The following is a 21,296-nucleotide window of genomic DNA, read 5'->3' as shown; positions in this document are numbered from 1 at the left end:
AATTAATAAGATTCAGTGGGACTAATGTAATCCAGCTCTTTCTATTATTGTCAAGCAATGGCGCCAATTGGCAAATTTCTTAATGTCATAAATCTGGACCTTCTATTCCAGTGTTGCGATGAACTAAGTTAGCATTTTTCAGTTTGTTTAGCTGACGTTTGCCAGCAATATCTCTGTTGACATGTCCTATATTCATTTGGACATAAAACCGTTATCGTTGGTAAGAAATAATCCACGTGAAGGTGTAAAAGAAGCAGACAGAGAGCTGCAGTGTTGGTGAGTGAAACTTTACAGCCTCTCTAGCTTAATCGCTGCCATGATTTGTGTGTAGGCTAGCTAATAATATGTAGCATACGGTTAAGTCGTTTATTTACCTTACTTTGACAGGCCCACCAGTTATAATCGGAGCCATGAATATATTGATCTGGTTATAATTGCATTCTGGTCGGTTATGTATCATCATGCAGCTGCTGGACAAGGCCATGATCTGTTTGGAGACCAACAACAAAGAAAATAAACACACATTTAGATTTTAAAAAACAGCAAATGACATCACATAATGTGTTTTTTGTATTCGTAATTGGTGGAAACAATTTTCAGTCGAATGAGAAACAACACGGAGATGATGGTTTATAGCGGGACTACTGCAAAAGCTACTCTGTCTGTAAAGTTTAAGACAAAGAGCATTTAAAGGAAAACAAACCATTACCATACAGATCACACAGACGCTACGTTTCCCTCCCTGTATAACCTGATTTCATGGTCACGTTAGAATGTGTGTGAACTGTCTGGAAAGTTGTGACTACGGGAAACGAGAAGCAGCCCCTGAGTTTCACGGTTGTAAGTGATTGGGCTTAGTTCGGCACCGACGTGTGCTTCTTGCCTTTGTTTGTGCAGGCGGCTGTTGTAAGATTGCACACGTACCCGCGTTATTTATCGCAGCTTTGATCACATGGAAGCGATCAATGGTAATTGAGTTTGAAGTGTAGTAGGACAGCCTGGAGGGCAGAGAAGCAGACTGGTTGATGGAGGTCACTGTTTCAAACCGTCTGTGGAAATGAGGTGCGATGGCCTTCAGCATTGGATTTAAACAAAGAGACCCATGTTGTTGACATAAGCACCTTATGCCTCGTGTTGTTCGGTATCATACATCTGTGATTGATGTGTTTTCTATTATGTAGCAGACACTTTTCTTCTTAGTAATTTGCGGTTAAAATAACATGTCGGGACACCTCAAACATTTCCGGATGACAGGTTAACCACAGAGCAACAGTTCTTCTGTTTTACACAGCGTTAGCATTTATTTCAAGGGTGAAACTATAAGTTTGATGGGTTGCTAACAAACTTTATTCCCAAAAGAAACTAAATGAATGATGATTTGAACACTGTCACCCTTTCTTTGCATTGATAAAAGTGCAATAGTAAACTCCACCCTGTTCATTGTTCATTGTTTTCTTCTATTGAGACACCGTGTCGTGCACGTTCCCACTTCTTTGACTTAAGTTAGTCTACGTTTTTTAAGTGTTGTGGGCATCGTCTGCTAGCAGCAACCACGTAGCAAAAGCCAGCTCTAATAACAGAACACGTCTTGTGGAAGCATTTCATTCTGGTCTTTTGAGGCTACTGATGGTGGAAAGTTTGTTTTATCTCTTCTTCTATGGTGGATGTCCTGTGAGGCTATTAATAAGCCATCATGCTCATTATGAGGAACTGACTCCACAAAAACCTAGATCACCAGTGACATTTTCTATTATTATACTCTGTAGTAGTCGCTGTATAAATATCTTAATGTATTTTCTTGTCTTACTTCATAATGATAAGTTGAAGCAAAAAAATAGTAGTTCTGAAAAGTGAAGCCGATGCTGAAATGCCTTAAACTTGCATTCTCTCTAATGTCCACCAGGGGGCGACTCCTCTGGTTGTATAGAAGTCTATGAGAAAATGACTCTACTTCTCTCTTGATTTATTACCTCAGTAAACATTGTAAACATGAGTTTATGGTCTCAATCTCTAGTTTCAAGTCTTCTTCAATACAGCATGATGTTCATTTAGTAAATGATGGTCCATTTAAAGTCAAACAGACCATAAAGCAGGGGATGCTTTAGGGCGGGGCTACACAGTGATTGACAGGTCGCTGCCACGGTATTGTCTGCACTACGTCCACTTCTTAAATAGTAGTCTGTGCTTATGCCACTTTAAGAAGACCACCACAACAAAAAAACTTTTTTGATGTATTAATTTATGCTGTACATGATGTACATGTGTCAGTTATTCATATTGTGGGTAAAAGTATCACTGTCAGCGTTTCAGACGACTCGTAGCCTCGAGGTTCAACACCTTCTAATTTGCTGAATAATCACTCTTCAAACTGAACATCACCTGTTGACGGCAAACTTCTGATTGATATTCAAGTGTAAGTGTAATAATTGCACTTTCAGACACATTTGAAACGATTCTCCAGACTATCGCATCTCAATGCTGCGGTTTTTTACGGATGTATGACAAAATAATTGCAGTGAATAAATCTTGCGTTCAGTTTCTGACAGCGGGGCGGTTATGGAAATCGGCTACGTTTTGGATAAGGGATGACACGGTAATGTGAACCTGTGTGTCTGGATCATGCTGCCCTAATTAAGGAAAAATAAACCACAGAGGCCCTACAGAATTAGAGAATCATTATATCCTCAGACAGGACTGTGCATCAACCAACCTCTGTTTACTCTCAGCACAGCAGCGCTTCTCCGAACGCAACCTTAGATAAACAGGCCTGTTGAGTTGCAACATGTTTAAACGACTGCGTGAACAATAAGCTGTAATTGCTAAAAAAAAAAAAAAAAAAAAAGGGGATATAATTGCTGCTCTTGTAAGAGATCCTCTCTATTGGCAAGCGTTTGATTTGGGCGCCGTGACTTTTGTTTTCATAGGTGCATTTGAGTGATTCAGATGAGCAGTCCGTCAGCGGGAGAGCGGCAGAGCCAGCGGCTATCATGGATCTGGCCTCGGCAGCTAAGCTCCGAAATATTCTCCTCTACGGCATCCAGCTTCATCAGTCAAAGGTAAGCTGTTGGTCGTTCCCCGTCTTTCCTTTCATTCTTCCTAATGTCGACGGGAGTCGCTGTGCTGCGAGAGGCCAAACTAAACAGAATGGTTAATGTCTTTCAAGTGTCTCGTTCCAATGACTTGTCATGCTTTTATGCTTCAGGCGAGGTTGTCTTTTATCACACGTGTGTGAGTGTGTGTGTGCTTAGACGGGTGTGTCTTTTTAAAATGTTTTATATGAAGGAACGGGAATAAAAGCGTGCCCGCAAGTGTGATTAAGAGAGCGGGATATCAACTTTTCACCTTCCGCCGTTCGTGTTGTGTAGTATTGTTCCAACTGAACGCCAGAGGGTTGAAAAGGATGCAGAGGCCCTTTAGGTCTAAAGCAGCTCAACCCACCGCATGTGTATTGTAGGTCGAACCCAGGCGGCAACCTCCGGTTCTCCCGATGGAAGCCGATGGTAAGTGTCTTAAAACCTGCATTCTCTCTACTGACCATCAGGGGGCGACTCCTCTGGTTGTATAGAAGTCTATGAGAAAACGACTCTACTTCTCTCTTGATTTATTACCTCAGTAAACATTGTAAACATGAGTTTATGGTCTCAATCTCGAGTTTCAAGTCTTCTTCAATACAGCATGATGTTCATTTAGTAAATGATGGTCCATTTAGAGTCAAACAGACCATAAAGCAGGGGATGCTTTAGGGCGGGGCTACACAGTGATTGACAGGTCGCTGCCTCTACCAGAGACGTACCCGGCCTCTCTACGTCACTCCTCCGCATTCTAAATATGTCACTTCTGTTCTTTGGTTGCAAAAAAACTAACATGGCGACGGCTGTAATCCAAGAGGACGACAGCGAAATCGAGGAACTCGAGGCTTGAAAACGTCCACTTCTTATATACACGACTATGATCGAACCTCCTCACTTAAGCTGTGTGTCATGGGACTCCGCTGCTGAGGGACCGCCGGAGTCATCGGGGTGGATGCGGTTGACCTGAAATCCACAACTGACTGCTCAGTAATTATAGGATTATATAAAATGGAATTATTCATCCAGTGCAGTGAGAAGTGTCGGGATTCTTTGCTACCAAAGCCGTCAAGTCAAATCACAACATTTGGGCCAGACGTGCGGGGCGAACCCAAAGATGGGTGCTGAATATTCACAGCGTTGTTGGCCTTCGATGTGACGTCCATCATGATTTATGTTCGCGTCTGACTGCAGTGTGATAAATGAGGTTTCTTGGCAGCTGCGTCACTTCACAAATCAACTCTATAAGCCCGTGTGCCTCAGGCGAGGGGATGTCGGCTTTACTCTCTCCTGCAGAAGAGAACGGTGAGCTGAAGGAGGCTCTGGTCAGTGAATCTGAATCATGCGTTTTAAACTCGATATCACAGCGTCGCCTTATTAAAAGGAGATGTCTTTTGTATTCTCGATAGCGAGGCACGGCGCTGCTGGCCCACATGTGGGTTTGATTCAGCTATCGGATGTTGGACATCATGGTTTTCCTCTGAATTATGGAACTAATGCTGTTAATTAGTCATCCTGCTTGGACGGAGAAAAGGGGAAGGGAGTGGACGGAGATAATGCGTGTGTTCACCATGATAAAATGCTTATCGTTATGAGATAGTGGAGCAGCAGAATACAGCCTTGTATAAATCACTGTTCGTTATTTGTTATAATGAGGATAATTCTACCCAGATGGCCTTATTCATACTCGTGGGGATGCCTGCCAACACTTCCTCTGTCAGCTGTACACAATATATGAATATTGCCTCACAAAGTTTGTTTTATTTCTTTGGCTTTGATTAAAAAAAGATTTGACGACAGGAAATAATGCACACAAAGCGAACATTTTCATGCAATCAGTCTGATTGGTGAAAGATGCATTAAATCTGTGCGGACGGCTTTAGTTTTTGTCCACAGTGTTTGTTGTTTTAGTTAAACCAGCCCTATGTGAGATGGCGCTGTGATTATGTGAGCAGCAATGTAACTGAGGCACATATTTATTATGAAATTCAAAATGTTCAACATCCAGTGGGATGAGGTTACCTTCAGATTGGGCACATGAAGGCATGTCGTGTGTTTTCCCCACGACAAAACAGCCTGGATCACATATTCTGTTCCCAATAAGGAAAGGTCATGTTTTGCTTTTTGGAAGTCTTTATAAAGAGGAAAAACTCTAAAAACGTTTAGTTATGCTGCTGTTTAACATGTGTTCTTCCTGTGACATTTGATAGTTCACTCGGTATCAATAAACTCGGTTCACATTAAGATGTTACTTCAATATATACTGTAGTTTAAAAGAAGTTTTATTTTCCCCTTTTATCTGTGTGTGTGTGTGTGGCTTTGTGCACTTGTGTGTGTGTGTGTACCAGCTTCAGCACTACTGAGAATGACTCTCTCCACATCATCATCCTTATCATGTTGTCACACATCCACCAAATTAGGGCTTTTCCCCTAAAAGACCCAAAGTTGACTTAACAGTCTTTATTTCTTTTGTGGCTGTGCCATTGTACACAAAGCAATGCAGGAGCAACAACACGGTAAGGCCTTTACGTACCCGGGGCGTGACGAATGTACGAAAATGTACATATTAAATGTCTCGGGCTTTTATTGTGAAAGGTATTCACGGAAAGAGTAGATCTGGTCTGCGGTGCCTTTTGTCAAGATAGAAAGAAGTAATAAAGTTTGCCGTCTTGATTCAGACTGCAGAGCATCTCAGGCGCAATTTAACCAGTTCTGCACAACGTGATTGGTTAATATCTTTATTTGCGATGCATAATTTCGCCACTTTTTCTCTCATAATATTCGTCTTCTGTGTGAAAGTGTGCATGTCGAAAACAACACTTCGAAACCCACCCCCTGGTGTGTAAAGGCAATAATCTTTAGTGTTTCTATACATCAAAGGGATCATGTTTCAATTGAATTACACTTTCTGAGATCAGGTTTGAATCCCAGTGCGTGTCTAACATAATATAATACTTCATAATACTTCATAATACTTCATTCATACTTCACTGAAAGAACAAGTTAGTTGTGAATCATCAGGCGGCCATTGTAGAAACACTGAACTGGGTAAATATAATAGGAAATGTGCTCCGTTTTAAGCCGGCTTGTTTGAGGCGTTATGTCTTATGAATGAATAATGTTTACTTTTCTGGATTTAACTGCGAAGTTACCATTACCAAGACATGCTGCTGCCAGTATATCATATTTTAATATTATAACCAGAGCTGCATGTCACTGGAAATATTTAGAATCCAGCAAAACATTTTCCGAATTAAAAAATGAGTCCATGTCCCAAAGCAATAGCTGTTCCTGTGTCTCCGTGTTTATGTTTTCAGGCAACAGTCTAAAGGTGATTTGATTTTTAATGCAACTAGACCAGGGTGATTAGCCGTTCTTTTAAAGGAACTTTTAACTGGTTATGAAACGGCCTCGATTTAATCGTGATGCCTCGATATGAACTACATGAGTAAACAAGACCATCATTGAGAATATTGGCGATTTCTAAAGAGCTATTCGTAAAGCTTGTCATCGGTGCCACTGGTTGGGTTCTGGTGAAATCGTGCAGGTTCACCAGAAACTGACAGTATAACAAGGTACGACATAAATACTTTGTATGTTCTCTTTTTTTATACAAAACCTTGTTAAAGATGTTCCACCATAAACTCTGAGTCTCTTTCGTTCCTCCCTAAATGGTTTCATTCTCTGCTCTGACATGACTGGTTGTTGTCAACTGGTTTTAGAACATTCATGTTCCCCTTGCCTCTCGTTATGCATCACTCTGAGGAGTTACTGGACGCGCCCACCTCTTCGGAAAAGCACGGCCATTTGGCCAATCTAATTTTAACCTCTGACAGCGTGAATGCATGAGCGCATGGAACAGCGTTCGTCGCAGAGAGGTTGGGAAAACGATCCACCTCATTGACCTTTTAGTGGTGTCTTTTTGGATAAAAAAGTGGATTCTCTGAAACGAGGCCTGACTGTGGTTTCACGTTATTCAGAGTAACACTGAACCGCTGGTGCACAGTGCATCCAGCGGCGCGTCGCCCTGCGCGCCGCTTCGCTTTGTGGAGAGAAGAGAGTGGAATGGAGTCACGGACAATAAACGGCGGTCTCTCTGAAAAAAAGGAGGTGTGATCAAAGCACTTCTATAGAGCCTCTTTCCGTTTGTGTTGTTGCCTCTGCGAAGATGCCCACGAGCCAAACATCAGGTGCAATAATGTGTGAAAACATCAAACCTAAAGACGGTGGCTGAGGATATGCAGACACCGGATCCTCATAAACTGACTCGATGTTGTGAAAACGGTGACGGTATGCGCTATCAGTGTCTGCCGTGGCGATAGGAAGTGTCATCGGATCCCTCCTTGCACAGGGTCCCGGCGACTTGTCATCCGCTGAAAAGGGACTTGTCACGGTGATATATGGGTGTTGTAATCCCTGCAGTGAGAGCCCTGATGTTTACCCAACCCCATATTTCCTCCTCCTCAAAGAGCCCGGACCGGGAATCCTAAACCTGAGAAGAGATTAGTCGACCAGGGAAGAAAAGAGAGGGAGAGAAAGGAGAGGAGGGAGGAAGGGGGGGAGGAAGAAAAGGAGAGGACTCTATAGGTCTATTCTCCTCTACCTGTTCAGATCTGGGTCTGAAAGGCAGACAGGTGAAACCGAACACGACCCCGTGAAGCTCTTGCGGTGACACTCGTGGAGTTGCACCCTTGCCGGGGTCGAGAGAGATCAGGGAAGTCTGTCGTTCCTGTGGCTTCAGCACACTCCAGACTTTTCTTAGGATAAATCCGCCAGTTGTCCTCTGCTGAATGAAAGATCATAATGTGGAGGCACAACATTGCTTGAAAGGAATCAGAGGCTACACAAAATATTAACTAAAGGGCTAATTTGATGCTAACGCTAGCTGTTGTAATGTAACAAACATACGTTAGCATATCAGCTACATTACCATTTTCATCGTATCCCAGCCGCGGGGCTATCTCATATTGTCCTTCATTTGGATGTTGAGTTCGTCATTGCTGTGTTTCTCACGCAATATTTGGTGTGTAAACAAAATGATGAGATGTTCCGCAATTTTGGCAGAATGCTACCTGGAGCTAAACCTGGAGGTGTTACATCACGAGAAACATTTCATTGGCGGAAAATCCGCTGAAATCGAGGTCCGTCTTGACTATTTTTTCCGCTGCACCAATGTTCCCCAGAGGTGTAAAAGCATTCATAAGAATCCACAAATCAGTTTTTTATAAATTTGAAATTTTCAAACCAAAGTCTGTGCTCTGTATGAAACGGCTTTAAGAGTCTAAAGCTTCAGCCTCTGCGAGGATGTACTTCAGCGAATACAAGCACCAGGATACGAAGAACCTCACATGGACGATGTCAACATGCTGATGTTAAGCAGGTATATACGATGTTTACCATCTTAGCTTAGCTTGTTATTAGCATGCTAATATTATTTGCTAATCAGCACTCAAAGTACTGTTGAGGCTGATGGAAATGTCATTAATTTTGCTGATATTTAATCATGAATCAAAGGAATAGACACATTTAAATGTTGACCTGTTGGTGCTAGATGAAAAGTTATAACAATTCATCCTGAGGGGGACACAAATGTCAACCTCATAGTGGCGCTAATGAAAAAGTAATTAACCATAAATGTCTGTACCAAATGTTGTCCCAAACTTTATATCGTAGATTTGGAGATATTTCACTGTAAAAAGTAAGACTTTGTCCGGCTGGTGGTCTGCGAATCACCAATGTCAGTAGAATGCATCATTTGGGGACCATGAATGTATGTACAACATTTCATAGTAAGCCATCCAATTGTTGATGAGATATTTGAGTTTGAACCAAAGTGTTACACTGACTTGACATTTCTATCCCTACAACAGAGCTGTTATGGCTCAAAAGAGTGTTTGAGTGAGTTTATAAAGTCATAAACAATGATTCACTGCAAAGTTCCATAACCGAAATCTGGCCCTTTAGTTAATTCCCGTAAAATGAATTACGCACTCCTGGGGAATTTTCTAAATGAAGTGCCAGGGGAAAATGATTTCTCCAGAGGTCTTTGTCCCTTTCTCACACTACATCTATCAGGCGACATACGCAGCTTATCCCGTTCAGCTCCAGCATGGCAGACAGGTGAAACCCTACACAAGCAGCCGAGTCTCTCGCTGTGACACTGTTGTATTCGCACCCTGGCGGGGTCAAGATCACGGATGACTGCCGTCTCTGCTGTCTCAGCACACTCCTGACCTTTCTCCTGAGTAAATCCAACAATTGTCTTCAGATGAATAAGTGACCGGTGTCATATTTTCTGGGATGAATGAGTGTTGGAACCTTTAATGTGCTCTGAGAGTCTTATCGTCATTCAGATGTCTTAAAAAAAGAGGCGATCTCGACAAAAGCGATTACTAAAACACATGCATTAGCCTCTTTGGCTAGTCTAGTCTGATTGACAGCTGAGGAGAAATTTAAAGACAGGAGGAAAAAACAGTTAAAGTTAAAACAAAACATTGCAGAAGGCAGTGAAGATTCTTTCCCGTTTCATTCTTAGCATCCAACATCCACCTGGCCCCGTCACACAGTTTTTCCCCTGCTGTTTGCGTAAGTACTTGTCTTTTTCTAACTATTATGTCTTTAAATTTTATCTAAGACCCCCCCCCCCACCCCTGGAAATGTGGACGAGAGCACTTGGCTCCCTCGGTAGAATCCTGACATCTCCATACAGACAGAAGCCCGAGGACCCCCACCCCACCCCTCCTCAGTGATGTATTTGTAGAGTGTTAGGGTCAGAGCCCTGGGAGAGACTCGCACTGCCGCAACATGTGCAGGATATCAAGCTTGATCTTCCACTCTGAGAGCGCTCCAGATGTGTGTCGGTATGTGTGAAACTTGACCGCCGGAGTTTGGCTCAAGGAATTAGACATACCAAAGCGGTGTTTACTCAGCTTTGATTTCTTAGATTAAAAAAGACCAGCGAGCGCGTTGTTCGGGCTGATACGACTTGACTTCGACTCTTACAGACAATTTGGAAGTGACATTCCGAGAGAGAATTAGTGTTACAAACAGAGACGGTATGTTCTTATGGAGGATTAATGCAAGCCAGCTCTTCACAATTGGTTTGTAAACATTCAATCACTCAGAGAACGGGCAAAACATACGTGTATGTTTGTTTTACCACTTGGTATTGAGCTGTTTCTGACCACCCACAGGAGTCCTGGTTCGAGTTTTCCTCCAGCTCTTTGGTTGTTTGTCGCGGGTGAGCCCGGCTCTGCAGGGATTACGCTTTCATTCAACAGGCCTCATCTAAGATTGTTTTTGCGGGCGCTTCACCTTCCTGCTCTGCTTGTGCTTTTGTTTGCAGGGACCTCTCGGTACACATGCTTGTCTGATTGGGTGTGGTGGAAAATAGCTGCGGAATAGCTCACAGTGGATTCAGACCAGGGAAAACACCACCAGATGGCCCAAAACGCTGTTAGAACTTTAACCAAGGCTGGTACATGTATTTGCTCCTCCAGTCACTTGGAGGGCATGTACATATTTTATTTTAAATCCTTATCTGCAACAAACAGAAGGATGTGGCAGAACCCAAAATGGAATCCAAAATATGTAGCTGAAAACATTTGCGGCGCGAAATAGGCAAATGCAGTAACAGAGTCCTGGTCCATATTTGATCAGCGCTGCCTAGTTTGACAGTTTGATCTGAGGACCTCATTTTCATAAAGTTGAGGTTGTTGATCAGTCAACACTCACCATCATGTCCATCATGCTGATCGTATCACAGTCTCTTGCTCTCCATAGAAAATGAATCAGATCCGTCAACTTCAAATCCGTCAACAGATTTGGTGTCTCTCCACCACTACTGCGAGTTGGCTCGACACGCAAATCGGCGCTCAAGCGCTATGTGTGAACTATTCAGAGATGCAAGCTGAGAGGCTCGCTGATGCATCGCAGACACATTTCAGATATCTAGCAGGCTAAATATTTGGACCTGTTGAAGAGTCTTCTTGGGAGCGCAACAAAACGTGGTTCGGGGACCAGACACTCATTGGGGATTCCTCCTGATGAAAGACCCTTGTTGCCGGTCAGTGATGGAAAGACGATTACAACACTCCAGATTACAAGACGGCAAGTTGTGTGGTGTGAACAGTACAGATATCTGATGACTCTGAAAGTTTTGTAGTGTGAACTTGGTTGAAATTACCAAAAATGTGCTATTGACCACATCTGATTGGCATGGTTTAAAGGTTACAAACCGCAAACACAAAGCGTCCACATGGTCATGGTAATCATTTAGCCGGATTTTATGCTTGAGTTATAGTTCAGCCATTGACACGACCCCCGCAACACTTACCGGATGTATCACACGTGACGGGGCAGCGTCCTGCTTTAATCAAATTAGCCACAGTAAATGGTTCACTTCACTTTGTGATATAGGGCGACGATTGGTTCCACGTGGTGAAGGAGGAGGGGAACACCAGCTACAGTGTAGCTCACAGAGTGGCCTCACAGCCATACAACCATAAATTCAGCTTTTGTTTGTCGGCTCGTTGCGTAACTTTTGAACATTTTGGGATAGTAAACGGATATTAAACGGTACCGAATCAGACTGAAAGCTAAACTTTGATTTTCAGTCGGCTCGCAAGTTTTAGGATTCGGGCCTCAAAGCCGAAATCTAATTTCCTGCTCTGTTGGAAACCTCAACTGGAAGTTTATAAAATTATAAATAACCAGATTTCAAGGTAGGATTCAAGAACGTAAATCTGCTCAGATATTTAACGTCCTTAAATGAATCTTAAGGTCATGAAGTGTCATGTGAAAATGATTTTCCTTCACGGTTTCTCGTAGCGGACCCTTCTGGTTCTCACACTACATCTGTCAAGCCACACGGCCAGCTTTATCCCCCTGATGTTTAGTCTGCGGTACACCGATATTTTGACAGCAGAACAAAAACACAGTGTTGCACCTATGTTTGTATGTTTGGCTCACGGCCTGCTGCGATTACGATCTCGTGCTTGTCTTAAGCATGGAAGTGAGGGCGCTAGGCCTAGGCCAGGATGTGCATTGCTGAAAACCCAGCTTTTAATAAATGTCTTGTTTTGTGAAATACTCCTGCACCTGCATCTGACCTCAGATGGCCTTGGATAGAGACTGCATTTGGCTTCCCTTGGTTTGGTGTAAGTGATTCAGTGTGATAAGTAAATGAGGCATCAGTGGAGGGTGTGTGCATTTTTGGGTCTCTTTCTCACCGCATGTGGGATTTGGTATGTCCCAGTTCATAAATCCCACCCATGCCTTCATGCTTTCATACCTCCTCAACTAAAGAGCCATTGTTCCGCTTACTGTTTTGAGGGGATGTCTTTCGGCGAGTTGAATTCAAACAAAGTCATCTCTCAGCAGAGCATGTTTTAGAAAGAAGTTGTCACTGAGGGGATGCAGTGGAGATGCAGACCCCCCTCGATGTCCCATTCTTAGCAGGGTTGGACTCCTCTGGAGAGCAGAAAGGGAAGTCGTACATTGGACGTGACTAACAAACTGCTATGTTTGCCCAACGGACGCCCCTAGACAGGATATTTTGGAAACCTGTGTTGAAAGAGCTTTACCAGTGTACCGTGAAAGGGTTGTGTGGCAGCAATTGTTCCCTCAATGGGGTCTGAAAAGCAGTTATCAATTCAAAAGTTAGCTTTTTCTATGGCTGGAAAGTCTGAGGGAACTCACAAAAGTAGGGTGGGTTACAGACGTATTCATTTTCCTTCATTATGATCTCTTTCAGATGAAGTGAGGCAGAACGACACGGGTATCTAAAGTACAGACATTCAGCCGGTGACTAAATACCTTGCACAGATTCAATAAAACACATTCCCAGAAGTACGAAATAATGCTCACGTCTCTGTCATCTCGGTCGACTTCAGTTCTCAGTCTCTCAGTTGGGATCCAAGCTCATTTTAATATTTACTGCTGAACTTTCAGTGTAAGGATGATGAATACTCTGAAGGTTGTTAAGATCCATCGGTAAATATTAAAAACGGACTGGATCTAAGTGTGTGGAGGTATTTCCTCCTCTCTGTGGACTTTAATGTAACTCAACTACCAGAGGAGTTATTGATCCGCTTTGTCTGTTTTCCCCCAACAGGAAAGCTGCAATACTTTTCTTACTATAAGTACTTTTACTTGTTATATTTGAGGATATATTGCTGCTAATAATTATTGACTCACACTTTATTCATCACATTGAATTATGGCTCAATCATTACAAACTCATGCTGTGAAGCCAAATATTATCCAAACCCACAAATCTTTATTTACATTTTTGAGTGGAGAAAGTTTCCAATGTTTCCAAAGATGCCAAACATGTCACACTGAGTTTTGGGGACAATGCATATAAAATCATGCATAAGACTTCTAGAATATTTCCTGCCACAATGACATGGAGTCTTGGGTTTGAATGTTTCCTCGTATACCTTCGATGAAAAGCTGCAACGAGCAGCTCAAGACTCAATATGATGCTGTCAGAGTGGAATGACGGATCCATGGATGTTAAGGAGTTAAATGCAGGACTTTTACTTGCAATTGTGTATTTTTCTCTCCGTGGTATTGCTCCATCAATCTGCCACCATTCTTCATTGCACCAAATTAGTCTCTGCAGCACCCTAGCAGTGTTAAATGTGCACTCCAATCAGACTTTTGGACCGGCCAGTAATTGGACCTGTTGCCCTCTTCGCAGTTTCGCCCCGAGCTGCTGCCTGTCTTCAGTGATACACGGAGGGGAGCGAGGGCAGCAGGGCCACAATACCCACTCAGGGGACGAGCTGTCAGAAGCTCTGAAACACTATCCCCTCTCCGACCAAAGCGCTGGCTGTTTTTGAGCAGTGTTGTACAGCTCGGGATGCAACGTGCAGGTCATTTCGGGAGAGTTTTTCTGAGAGATTACTTGATCTGTTAAAAGGTCAGGAGTCAGGGTAACACGCAGTTCATGTTAGGTGGATTTAGCGTTACAGACACCCAGAGTGGAGAATGCTGCCTGGCCTTATTGCTAGTAATGATGCTGCCCTCAAGTGGATGCTACAACTATTAGGACTGCAGCACCCTCATGTCACAGGCAAAAACACAGGGATAGTAAAAAGAAAGAAAAAGGCCATAAAAACGTTCTAAATGCTCTTGGCCACCTTGGTTATGGTAGCTGGTGTGACTCTTAACAACTCTTTCCAGTTCTCTTGGCTCGGGCTCTGCGCCAAGCTTTTCCATAAGCTGTTTTTCAATTAGGACCCAGCGCTCTTGGCGTTTCATGAAGGGAACAGAAGTGGAAGCCCTCAGCAGCAGTCCTCGGGGCTGAGGGATCTCGGGAGAGTGACAGAGGCGTACAAATTGTCACCGTTAAAAACGTCCTAATTGCCTGAAACCGTAAAACTTCAAAGCAGGTTCTTCTTGTGTGGCAGAAAGTGCCGCTGTGCGCTCCTCTCAGACGGAGAGGTTGATTGCATCTGTGGCATTAAAGAGAAGAGTTCGAGGATCGCTTATTGTGTGTGTGGTCCGCTGAAGTTCTCCCTGCCCCGTTATTTCCCCCCCCGCCCCCTTTTCGCTCTGCGTTTCAAAGACCTGTCGCCTCACGGCTTGTCAAAATCCTCCCTTTTTAAACAGTAAGCAAAAATAGAAGCTAATGATTGAAGTTCCATTCCATAAACTTGTGGTTCGCAGTTTGGAATAACAAGGCTGTTGCATGTGTTTGTACATTCATACACATGGGAGTGATTGAGAGCGTTTTGCTTTTAGTTACTGCCCAGTCAAATGATTATATATTGCATTGTTTATGTATTGAAACCATGCTGTCACTTAATTTCATAATATGACTTGTCTTTTGGACTGGTATTTAGGTCCTTGGTGCACGAAGAATAAAAAAACTGAACACCCCTAATGTCCCCAGACCTGTCTCCAGCTATGACTCGTATCCACTGGTATTTTCCCCCGTGATACCAGTTCATATATTGTTTGCGAACAGTCTCTATTTTTAAATGTGAAATCTGTCAAGAGAATCTATATAAATGTCATGTAGGCCACCAAGGGATTGGACGCGTCGGTAATCGACGTAGCAGAGGCTCTGCTGTCAGTGGAAACAAAAAAGAGAAAGTGTTGTGTGTCAGAAAATGTAAATGCGTCGCTTTCCCGTTCAACATGGCATACATTACCGGTGATAGGCCTTCCACTAATGTGAATAAATGATGATACTTTTGGCTCGGACACCCTTTAAGTAGGGATTTGTGGCAGTTATTCATTATGAAGTGGAAAGTTAGTTCCCCTGATGTCTGATAATAGGTAGGTGAATCTCGTAAAAACGAGCACTTTTGGAGTAGAATAAAATAAAATTCCCTCTTGCGACCACACTTAAGACTTTGGCACACGAACATCTTTGTGTCTGTGGAACATAAGAGGATTAATTCCTCACCGTAAACAGGTGAGGAGCGTCTATTAGCTCAAATAGCTCTATCAATCAGACTCTTCTGCTCGCGGTTTTCATCTCAAAGGCTCAGTTACGCTTTCGCTCGAAGGTTTTATCTCATGTGTGTCCAAACACCCAACTCCAGCTCTGTTTGTCTCAGCGCTGCCACGGGGAGAACGCTATTCAGCCGCGAAGCGCTCGCGAACTGGTTTCTCCATCTCCCAAGATTCTGCTGGAAAGAGACACTGGGACAGAAATGCTGGAAACGCTGGAGGAGATGGGGCTGTGATGATCTGGAGACGTGCAAATCCCTCCAGGATCACATTCCAGGGGTGCACATGTACGAGTATGAAGTAGCTACCCACTCTCTTTCGTATGCGTGCGTGCTCTCTTATGTGTCCCAATGCACGGGTTGTTTAGCGAGCTGCTTCATCCCCCCCCCCCCCTTCCCCACCAACGGCAGCAAAGCCCGGGTCAGGAGGGGAACCAGCTCTTTACTGTCAAGGCTAACTAGAACTGTGAGCGGTGATCAATCGGCTCACAAGCTCAGATAGATTTCTGCCTGAAAGCAGTTAGATATGCAAATATCTCTGAAGCCTCGGAGTTTGTTGCCGTTCAGTAATTCTACCCCTTTTGTCCTGCTTTTTTTTTTTTCTCCACCACATTTGAAGCCTGAGTGGCAGTTGTGACTACTTAAAGCTGTGCCACGAGTCGATGAAGAGCTCAAGTCATATTTGCGTTCCACTGTGCAGGCAACTACTTGATTTAATAATGCCGTTTTATGAAGCGTGATTCATATTTCAAAGGCCGCATATCTGGGCTGGAAATAATTCGGCGCTCGGGCTTAGACGGGCTTAGAACTTTGATCCTCCTTGGTGATCTCGACTGGCTTTTTCTTATTTTCTCGTGTGCAAACTCCAAGTGTTTTTTTTTTGTTCTGCCTGTAAGAAAACAGGCCTTTGTAATAGAGTCATTAGCTGTGGTTTGATTGCCGTAGCTGTCTTCAATATGCCCGAGACACCCAGAGATCTCGTGACTTTCCCATCGTCCTCGTCAATGCACTTGGGTGGTAATCCACCGACCGATCGTGCTCATCGCTTTTATCGTCCCCGCGGTGTTTTAGCTCCTCCGAACACATGTAACATCTGAAATACTTTCCGTGCGAAGACGTAATTTCTTTTAGATAACAGTCGGAGGAATGCTTTGATCTGATTGCTATATGGTGTAAACAATGAAAAGATGCAATTAGATTATTCTGGGACGCTTTGATTTCTCTCTCCGAGCTCCTGACTGATCACTGATCACTGTTGAATCTTTGCATATTTTTGATGATATGTGGTAACGTTGTGCTATCAGCTGCTTTCTGCTGGCTGCTTACAGATGTACTGGATCTCCTCATACTTGTGATTAAGCCACAGAACAACGAGTTGGGTAAATCCTAAAGAAAAACAGGAAAGCCTCACTGGTTTTCCTTCGCTCCATCTCCTTTGATTCTTCAGAGATTTAGCCAATTTTAGATCTAAAAAGCATATTTAAAAAAAAAAAAAAAAGGATTGTAGAAGCTGACAGAATGCCTCTGGAGCTCATTCAAAGCTATCATATTTTGATTCCGTCGTCCTTTCTTTTTTCATTCCTCCTCGTTGCTTTAATCAACGAGGAGGCTGGAGTCGCTGATCTGTACTCCAGTTCCCCCCTTCAGTCGGTTCGGTGTGGAAAATCCGTGTCATCTGACTCCCCTCCTCCGCTGGTTCTGATTAGGGGAGGAGTGCGCCGAGAGTTCTGGATCCCGGGGTCTCTAGCTCCCATTAACCACGGTCAGGCCCGATTCCACGCTCATCGCTCTCACACCTCGTCACATTCCCGTCCAGTTCCTGCACAGACTGTGAGGAGCTGTCCGGTGAAGTTAGGCTGAAAGATGGAGAAAGGACAGAGTGAGAGAAAAGCTTATTTCTTCTCCTGGAGTTGATCACACACTCGCCTCCAAATGTGTTAAAACCGCTGACACGTAGTTCTGATGCGAAAAGCATTTTGAAGGCCAGACCAGATCACAAATCATCGCTGTTTTGTCATTTCAGTAGGATTTACTTTTAATATATTTTCATGTTCCTCTCTGTGGATGTTAGGACATTAAAAGCTTTGTGAAAATCCCTCTTAAATTATTTTATTTCCCTCTAAGAAAACCTTCCTTGTTGAGAGCTGGCCGATGGAATTGATCACGGACTCAGAAGAGAAAGTGACGTCAAATCCAATCCCGTTTTAAAGGATGTTTACGATTAATACAACTTGGATCCAGTTGTCATAGGTTTTGCCATTTGTTTTTATCTGTTTTGATAACACTGTACTCGCCAAAGTAAAAAGGTCTTTTTCACAGCAGATGTCTTTGACATCTCGTCGCAGCACAAGTACTAAAGGTCTCTGGTGTCGTCCATCCTGGCTCGCTGGCTCGACTTACTGGAACACCCAAATGGAAACGAGACATTCGTACGGTCATTAGTTACACCTGCACTTTTCCTGCCATGACCGGTCAAAGTGACGGCTGTTAAAAGCCTCTTTTGTTCTGAATGAAAGATCCAAATGCACGGTGACATCGTCAAAAATATGTCAGACGGGGACGGAACCTTTAAAGTTGAACGGTGAAATTATTACCCAAACTATGGGTCTATGCAGCAAGTCTATGAGAAAATGACTCTACTTCTCTCTTGATTTATTACCTCAGTAAACATTGTAAACATGAGTTTATGGTCTCAATCTCTAGTTTCAAGTCTTCTTCAATACAGCATGATGTTCATTTAGTAAATTATGGTCCATTTAGAGTCAAACAGACCATAAAGCAGGGGATGCTTTAGGGGCGGGGCTTACTGTGATTGACAGGTCTCTACCAGAGAGTTGTCCGGTCAGAGTTTCAATGTTTTTATCTTAGAACTTAAACACTTTCTCTGCCTCTTTTCATTTTATGGAAGTTAATCGTAACATTTTGGTCGCCTAAAAATAAAATGTCTTATTCAGCATTTGGTTGAACTTAGCTCCGCCCTCTCGTGTCACTTCTTGTTGCAAAGAAAACGAGAAAATGCCGAACTCGAGGTTTCAAAACCGTAGTCCACAAACATCTATATATGTACTCTATGAGAGTTCAACGTGACGTTAGCAGTTCTCGATTTGCCTGATAACTGACAGAATTCTCGACTCGTTACATTTCGTTTTCGATTCGCTAATCATTTTCCCCTCCGAAGGGGCTCATTGGCTCGATCGTTTTTTTAACCGAGGAACTGCTGTTTGACGTCACGATGCTGCAGACCAATCAGTCCCCTCGGTGGAGTGGGCGGGTTCAACGGTCTGGACCAGGCAGGCACCCAACATTACACTGAAAAGCGTTAGTTTGTCATCATGCTAGGATCTCATAACGTTAAGAGTGAAAACATTGAAAATAAAAAGATTTGTAAGCTACAGTAATCAGCCAAATAAGGTTCTGAGTTATCTTTGTAAACTACATAAACTACAAAGTTTAGCATACAATTAGTTGGCTAAAACTGTGTAAATGTATACAAAAAAGTAACACTTACCATTTAACTGATCATGTAAGTTTAATGTTTTATAAATGCAGAACTAATGTATGTGATAGTGTTTGCTGTTCCCGGGCCTTTCTGTCCCTTCTTCTCTGTGGTTAAACATCATTTTTTTGCTGCGTGTTCTCTCTAACCTTTAAAAGTTTCAAGAAATGAAAATATGTTTTATATGTTCTCCCTCATGCATGCTGCGACATCAAAAGCCTTATTAAAGTCCACGATCCATTTATGCAAAAAGTCCAGGTAGAGCATGAAGCATAAATCTACGCGAGGAACAAAAAGCAAAGCTCCTTGAACTGCAGTGCCTTTGAAAGATGGAAAACAGGTCATTCTTAGGCAAGAAACTCAAGAAACTAAATCAAAGTAGGGAGTCGCTGTGGCCTGAGGAATGGAGTCAGGGGAGTGAAAGCCATTAAAAGTGCATCGTGCAGGCGGCCTGCCGAGAACAAAAAAAAAGAAAGAAGAAAGAGACGCAGAAGAGAGGAGTCACAAAAGCAAAACGACCACAACAGTAAAAAGAAACTTTTTGTCTTACGTGTGGTTCAGCGTAGATCTGTCCAATATCATGCACCATAGATCTCAAAGTAGGCCTTGTTGGTTCACAAGCTTCAGAGGACTTGACATCAACACAAGTTTGGGAAAAGGGAAAGTTAATTGTGTGGCGCCACACACACACACACCCCCCCCCCCCCCCTCCTATTTTTGGTAAATTGTTTCCGTCTGTTGATTTGAACATAAAATAACACCGGAGTCACGAGAGAATCCTTGATTCCACAATCGGATCACATGAGGTGAATTCAGTGTGTGCCTCATGAGGAGACGTCAGAGTCCAGGATATTTTAAAGAGTGTCGTCATTTTTGACACTGATGAAAATGGCATATTTGGAACCTTGCCCACTTCTTTTGTGAGAGATGTTCGTGCAGCTCAGTAGAGTGAAGCCAAACCCAAACGATGACGCCTTCCCAACAGGCCCGTTCCTCACTTGTGCCGCTTCTACAAGTGGAGCAACGCCAGTTTGAACGGGCTGCTAACGCTAACTGGATGCTGCTGGTGTACAAACACACGGATGACTCAAGGCGGGAGTCGTGACTAGTGGGAGAAAGGATAAACGTGAACAAATGTGAATGTGCGTGGAGATGTCTCAGTTTGTTATTGACGGAGTCTCTGGTGCTGAGCTCATGTAATGAGTGTCTGTCTGTAGTCTTACAGGTCCTCCTTGTCTCTCCTCCTCCTCCTCTTCCTCCTCTCTCTCTCTCTCAGGACACGGAGTGTTGGGAGAGGTCAGTATCGAGGGTCGCTGAGATCACGTCAGCCCTGATCCGGGAGAGGAGCCCCGCCCTGGTGGGACAGCTTCTGCAGGCCTGAAGGGAAGCAGCAGCAGCTGAAGATCCCCTCAGAGTAACTCATGAACTCTGCAGCAATGAGACAGTTTTATTCCTCTTTATCAATAACAGTTAAAAGGAGCACTCCCACGATTACGTACTGCCCTCAAGTGTGTTAGCAGGTTTTCTGGAAAAAAAGTGAAGCAAGTCTTCATAATAACATATAATAACAACATAATAACCCACCATGATTTGAAGGAGGTGGGTTGTTATAAACATATTTGGTGATAAAAGATGAATAAACAACACTAACAATGCTTCATACTCTCCTGCAAATATTTCTTATCAAAACTATTCATGCCGGCAGTGATGTGAGTATTAATGAAGACACCACAACACATACAGTCCGGTGACAATTCAACACTATAAACTACTGTATTGTGTCATAACCACTGGATGTAGTTGTTAATGACGACACGAATATGTAATAAGGAGTTTATATTTTTTTACTCCATGAAAATAAATGGCATCCGTGTCTTCTGCATATTGTACTGTACGAGTGTTCATTTCAGGAAATGTTCTTTTGATTTTTATTCAGAAATCACAACATATTCACGTTTCAGTCTTTTCAAAATAAACTTCCGTTTCCACAGGAAGTTTATTTGGGCGACACAAGCATTTGGTTAGTTTTGGGAAACGATCGTGGTTGACGTTCACGTCACTGACTGACGACTCATGGGACCACGGAGTGATGAACGAGTCATGTGACTAGTGGATCACGTGATGAACGATACCAACGAGTCACGATACTAACGACAGACGTGACACGTCGCCTGATCAAAGTCCTGTTTGTTTGACACCTCCTTCTCTCCCAAATGTTCATGCTTAACATTTACCTTTTAAACTTCAGAATATTCTTTTTTTGAC

The 21,296-nt window shown here is 43.2% G+C and overlaps 1 protein-coding gene across 1 annotated transcript in view; it reads left to right on the top strand.

Moving 5' to 3' along the window:
- crppa (CDP-L-ribitol pyrophosphorylase A) overlaps window positions 1-20,915 on the top strand; it is a 41,736-nt gene extending 20,821 nt beyond the window's left edge. The window contains exons 9-10 of the mRNA XM_079165152.1: window positions 2,925-3,056; window positions 20,308-20,915. Coding sequence (XP_079021278.1) covers window positions 2,925-3,056; window positions 20,308-20,412 — 237 coding nt within the window. The 3' untranslated portion in view covers window positions 20,413-20,915. The remainder of the gene's footprint in view (window positions 1-2,924; window positions 3,057-20,307) is intronic.
- The last annotated feature ends 381 nt before the right edge of the window (window positions 20,916-21,296 follow it).

This window comes from Pholis gunnellus, assembly GCF_910591455.1.
Source record: "Pholis gunnellus genome assembly, chromosome: 8".
NCBI classification, from domain to species: Eukaryota; Metazoa; Chordata; class Actinopteri; order Perciformes; family Pholidae; genus Pholis; species Pholis gunnellus.
This window is presented reverse-complemented; position numbering and strand designations above follow the sequence as displayed.